This window comes from Primulina eburnea, chromosome 11 (assembly GCF_022965805.1).
Source record: "Primulina eburnea isolate SZY01 chromosome 11, ASM2296580v1, whole genome shotgun sequence".
In the NCBI taxonomy this organism is placed as follows: Eukaryota; Viridiplantae; Streptophyta; class Magnoliopsida; order Lamiales; family Gesneriaceae; genus Primulina; species Primulina eburnea.
The window spans coordinates 1,893,127-1,899,690 of record NC_133111.1 but is presented as its reverse complement, the minus strand read 5'-3'; the positions used below and the strand labels follow the sequence as shown (position 1 = coordinate 1,899,690).

At 32.3% G+C, this 6,564-nt stretch overlaps 1 protein-coding gene across 1 annotated transcript; it reads left to right on the top strand.

The window, feature by feature from the left end:
• Nucleotides 1-1,344: 1,344 nt before the first annotated feature.
• Nucleotides 1,345-4,025, top strand: LOC140804546 (laccase-17-like). The gene is made up of 6 exons (XM_073160591.1): nt 1,345-1,479; nt 1,563-1,714; nt 1,814-2,058; nt 2,274-2,402; nt 2,507-3,460; nt 3,756-4,025. The coding sequence occupies exons 1-6, from the start codon at nt 1,369-1,371 to the stop codon at nt 3,884-3,886; spliced, it is 1,722 nt and encodes a 573-aa protein (XP_073016692.1). The 5' UTR covers nt 1,345-1,368; the 3' UTR covers nt 3,887-4,025.
• Nucleotides 4,026-6,564: the final 2,539 nt, after the last annotated feature.

Below are 6,564 nucleotides of genomic sequence, written 5' to 3'. Positions count from 1 at the left end.
CCCGATTCCGATCGCGATATATATCATGTTAGAATATTTATGGAAGTTTAAATAGAAAATTGTTATAAAAAAAATTATCTTGTACGTACCAATTTTTGTTTGAAGGTTATATAATGATTTTATGTTTTCATACAAACATTTGATGTACTTTCTCACACGTATCATGCTAATTTATGAAATTTAATAGATATATAATATCTTTAAGAAAACGAATCATAAAAAATATCATTTGGAACTCCAAATGTATATACATACTAAACATATGATGCTTAGGAAAAAATACTAAAATTGTCATACAAAAAAGAGATTAAAAATAACGAATTAAAACTGAAATTTGATAATATGGATATGGACCAAAATCGCAATATGTAAATATATAGGATCAAAAATATAATTTTTCATTTTTAACAACTACAAAGAAATTCTTTTCCTCCCTATTGAGAACACAATTATCCTTGATGAATATATATAATCAATATCCATTGCTTATATTATCCAACTACAGAAAACTATTAAATAAACATATATATATATATATATATATATATATATATATATATATATATTTTAATATATATTAAAATATTTGTATTTTCCCTTTAATTTGTTTTTTACACTGACGAAGTTGCATGTTCACCATGCATGGATCTTAGAAGCAACAAAATGAAAAAAAAAAAACAATAATTAAATTATGTTTGACAACCACCATATATAACGTTTTCCTTGCTTGAGGGCAAACACCAAACAATCAAATTGTTCATAGTAAATGTTTGTAAAATATAAAGAACATTTAGTGACAACTCTATGGTCACCTACTTGAGCTTCTTCAACGTCCTAACGTGTAATTCGTCATGAGAAAATTGAATTGATATATAAGCAGCCATTGCATGTTATTATTATTATTATTAATTTTAATATTATTATTATTATTATTATTATTATTATTATTATTAATTTTTTCGTTTTCGAAAAAAAATGTTATTGTCAAATAAAAGCCAGTATAAATCATTGATAAATAGGGTGTTCGAGAATCTTGAATAACGAAACCATATTGCATGCTTGTCCTAAAATAATAAAGTGTTCAATAAATTATTTGGAATTGGATAATTTGACAGTGTTCAAAACGGAACATGATTGTCTTTGACATCACTCCAATGTTGTTTTCCAACCACAGTTGGTCCAAGAAAAATACGTTTTCTAATTCCCCTTTATTTTTCGATTTTTCCCATTTAAAAATTCTCACATTTTCGTGTCATCTAACCAACCAAACATTCCTAAAAAAACCTCTATAAAATCTCAATGACTTTGGTCTGAAATCTCAAATCATTCCTCCTAATTATATTCTTCGGCAAGAGTCAGAATTTAAAAATGGGTGCCTCAGCATTTCAGTTATTGGTTTCACTTGCTTTAATGACATTATTATTATTATGTTCGATTCCTCATCAGGCACAAGCCATCACTAGGCATTATGACTTCAATGTATGTTTCTACAATAAATTTCAGTTTGTTCCATAAATAAACTTGTCTACTTTTGCCTCACATTTTCTCTCAATCTATTACAGATCAAGATGCACAATGTTAGACGATTATGCCACACGAAAAGAATCGTTACTGTGAATGGAAAATTTCCGGGACCTCGAATTTTAGCTAGGGAAGGCGATCGCCTGCTAGTAAAAGTCACTAACCACGTTCCCGACAATATCACCATCCATTGGTATACATATGCTTTTGTTTATGTAATTTTTAGTAAAATCGCAAAGATTTTGAACGCAAATGTGCTCACGTTGTAAAGATTATGAATTTCTAATTGCAGGCATGGGATTAGACAGCTGCGGAATGGTTGGGCAGATGGACCTGCATACATTACACAATGCCCCATCCAAACAGGACAGAGCTATGTGTACAATTTCACAATTGTTGGCCAAAGGGGAACCTTCTTTTGGCATGCACATATTTCTTGGCTGAGATCAACTCTTTACGGTCCTATAATTGTTCTCCCAAAGCATAACGAGTCTTACCCTTTCGTAAAACCCTATAAGACAGTCCCTATCATATTTGGTGAGTATCCAGAATTAGTTAATCAAACATTTAAAACTATTTCAATCTCCCCACTTTGTTGGATTGATCTTGAAAGTAATACAAAATAAAGCTAATATGGTATAATAGTAGTAATGCGATTTATCTGGCTAGTATGGTTTGCAATCTACCGTGTTAGCTTGATGGTTTATCATCACCTTATTAATTAATATTCTCACCTCACGAATAATTTGCAGGAGAATGGTTCAATGCTGATACCGAGGCCATAATCAGCCAAGCTCTACGGACTGGCGGCGGCCCCAACGTCTCCGATGCCTATACCATCAACGGACTTCCGGGGCCCTTATATAACTGTTCAGCCAAAGGTACGTTAAACTACAGAGAAGTGGAGTTTGATCATCGGGTCTCCAATTAATTAATTTTATTTTTCATAGAAAGAATCTTCTTCTGGATTAAATTTGGTTGACAGATACATTCAAATTGAGAGTTAAGCCTGGAAAAACCTACCTTCTCCGTATGATCAACGCTGCACTCAACGACGAACTTTTCTTCAGCATCGCAAACCACAGCCTCACAGTAGTTGATGCAGATGCCGTCTACGTTAAGCCCTTTGAGACAGACACGATACTCATCGCCCCTGGACAGACGACAAACGTACTTCTCAGAACAAAACCAAAGTTTCCAGGCGCCGCCTTTTTTATGATCGCAAGACCCTACGTTACAGGTCTGGAAACATTCGACAACTCCACTGTTGCCGGGATATTAGAATATGATACTTCTGTTACCTCAAAGAAGAAACTCCCACTTTACAAACCAAGCTTACCTCCTCTAAATGACACTTCTTTAGCCGTGGATTTCGCGAAAAAACTCCGCAGCTTAGCCTCCCCTCAGTTCCCTGCAAATGTACCGCAAAAAGTAGATAAACGTTTCTTGTTCACAGTAGGATTAGGGACGGCTCCCTGTGATCAGAACCAGACGTGTCAGGGTCCGAATGGAACGAAATTTGCGGCATCTGTTAGTAATATATCATTCGTTCAGCCCACAACTGCGCTTCTCCAGGCTCATTTTACGGGGCAATCAAGAGGAGTTTACAGCCCGAATTTCCCCTTCAGTCCATTAAACTGGTTTAACTACACAGGGAATCCTCCAAATAATACAATGGTGAGCAATGGGACAAAGGTTATGGTTTTGCCCTTTAACAGTAGTGTGGAGTTGGTGATGCAGGATACGAGCATTCTTGGGGCTGAGAGCCACCCCCTTCATCTCCACGGATTCAATTTCTTTGTGGTGGGTCAAGGGTTCGGTAATTATGACCCGAAGAATGACCCGAAGAGCTTCAATCTTGTTGACCCGGTTGAGAGGAATACTGTTGGGGTGCCTTCTGGTGGATGGCTTGCAATTCGGTTCTTAGCAGATAATCCAGGTTGATATAAATATATATTTTTTATTTAAACAAATATATTTTTTTATTTCATGGTTGAAATGATACCGAAAAATATTAAGAAAATGATGATATGATTAATATCATATCAGTACTACGATACAAAAATATTAAAATTTAAAAAAATTATCAGTTCATAAATTAAAATCATGAATCGACCAATAACAAAATAAAAAAAAAATGCAGGTTAGAATGTGTTGTTTTCTCTATATTTTTTTTAATTCATTTTATAGAAATTAAATTTCAAGTTGACAAAGTTGTTGTATATCCGACGTAGGGGTATGGTTCATGCATTGCCACCTGGAAATCCACACGAGCTGGGGTTTGAAGATGGCATGGCTTGTATTGGATGGAAAGCTTCCAAATCAAAAGCTTCTTCCTCCGCCGTCCGATCTTCCCAAATGCTAATTCTTTATTTTGGTCTATTTTAATATTTATTTTTAAATTTTCTTTAGCTTACAGGCATCTTCTTAATTAAGCGGCCCGGTTTTGGCATTGACACATTTATTATTTATTATATGATATGATATGATGTAATAAATACTTTTTCTATATATTAAGAGTGTTCAACGAAAACCAGCAAGTGATCATGTCCATGCTTAACTAATATAATTACTTGTTACTCACGTGAAAAATGACTTATTTCGCCTTCATAACACTCGAACACATGACCTCAAAGCGTAAATACTTAGATTCGTAACATATGCTAGAATCATAAATTCTAGTCAATAAAGAATATTATGAAAATAAATTATACAACTAAAATTGAATTTATTTTTAAAAAAATTAATCCGTAGCATCTCTTGATTACTAAAATTTTGTAAAAAAGAAAAATTTTAAGTATTGTTAAGTAGTAAAATTATGTAAAAGTAAAAAATTTTAAGTGTTATTAAGTGGTGAAAAAAAATTAAAGTGATATGGTAAAATTGTGTAATAGAGAAAAATTTTAAGTGTTTTGTGAAGAGGTAAATTTGTGTGAGAAAGAAAATTTTTAAGTGTTGTGAAGTGTTGTAGAGGGAGATGGGGGTATTTATAGAAATGGTGCGACGGTTTTTGATTAAACCGTCGCTAGTAGCAACGGTTTGACAAAATACTGTCGCAAATTTAAAAAACGATGGTTATTATTCGACTGTCGCTAATTTAAATTTTGCGACAGATTAAAGTCAAACCGTCGCTATATTTAGTGACATATTTGAAAAACAGTCGCTATATTTAGCGACCGCTTTGGAAAACCGTCGCTATATTTGCGACGGTATTAATTTACCGTCGCTAATGTTTATAGATGCGACGGTTTTGATAACACCGTCGCTTTACATTACAATAACAAATAAATGATATGTTTTGGGATGATAATTTATACTTAAAAACTGCTATGATATTATCTCACATACCAATTTTGTGAGATATATTTCTGATTCAACCTGTGTTGGGTACAATAATCGTCCTTGTTTGGTAGAGCGATCGAACCGTGTTGCTTGAGTGGTTGTGCGGTTTAAAAGATTTGAGTTGTACCATTACTACTGACTATAACTTTTGGTAAAGCGGTATGCACTTAGTCCTACAATTGGTATCAGAGCCAAGGTCCAGGGTTCGATTCTTATTGATTGCAAGGAGTGCAATTATTACGAGGGAGATTGTTGGATGCAATAATTGTCTATGCTTGGTAGAGCGATCGAACCGTGGTATCTGAGCTGTTGTCCGGTTGAAAATATTTGAGTTGCACCATTACTACTAGCTATAGCTTTTGGTAAAGCGGTAAGCACTCGGTCCTACAACCTGACTTATTCAAAAGTATTACTTTTTAGGTAATAATATTATTTTCCACTATAAATATGAATTGACTCAATGCATCTCAAAGATATAACTTCGTGTATGATACTATCTCACAAAAATCTATAATAATTTATAATATGAGTAAAGCGTTCGTTTCAGAAAAGAGAGAGCGTTTTTTAGGATTACATATTTGTGTAGCTAAAATAGTTAAGAAATATACTTGTTGGTGTCTACTATTTATCAAGGGTGTCTAAAGTGGAAATACCTAAATTATACAATCTTACTTAATATGCAGCAATGATAAAACCTAATTAGCTATATACATTATATTAATATTAATATGATCTATTATATTTGTGATGTTAAATACTAAGGGTGTGTTTGGTTGAGTGGATTAAATAACGATAGATTAATAGTCAAATATTTATCGTTAAAATTTTAAGTTGTTTTAATAATCATTTTGACCCGGTTTAAAATCCAATTTTATAGATAACTATTTGATTAATAAAATTGGATCTTAAATCGAGTTAAAATGATTATTAAAACATCTTAAAATTTTAACGATAAATATTTGACTATAATTATTAATTAAATATATAATATCCATAATTTTTTTTATATATAGTATATTATAGGTAGTATATAAACCATACAATCCAAAACTCAATTAATAACTCTTCCTACATAAGTCTGGTACAGAAAAAGCCAGAACTAATTTGTAACCATTGAGTCCAACATTTTAAAGTTTTTTTAAAAAATTATTTACCGTATTAAAATATTATATTGTCGTTTGAATCAGTCGGAATTTTTTTTAAAAAAAATCTTCGTTAGAAGGCGAAAAATGTTCATTTAACCTAGCTAGATACCAATAAAAACAGTTAATATATAAATCTTGAGTGGGTCTCATGTGAGACCGGCTCACGGATCTTAATCTGTGAGACGGGTTAACCCTACCAATATTCACAATACAAATTAATACTCCTAGCATAAAAAGTAATATTTTTTCATTGATGACCCAAATAATAGATCTGTCTCACAAATATGACCAATGAAACCGTATCACATAAGTTGTTTCCATAATTCATTTAACAAAAATGAAGATATAATTAAATTTAATTTAAATTTAAATATATAAAAAGCAAGAAAAACAGGTAGAAAAATGACAATAAATTAAATGAGGTAAGAAAACGTCAAGACCTTTGATACGTAAAGACAACCACAAATGCATCAGCGTTGAACTAACTAAACACCCCCAGGCCCCAACTCCCAAGCACCTTATTTCTATTTACTATTACACTCTCTTTACTAAAAAA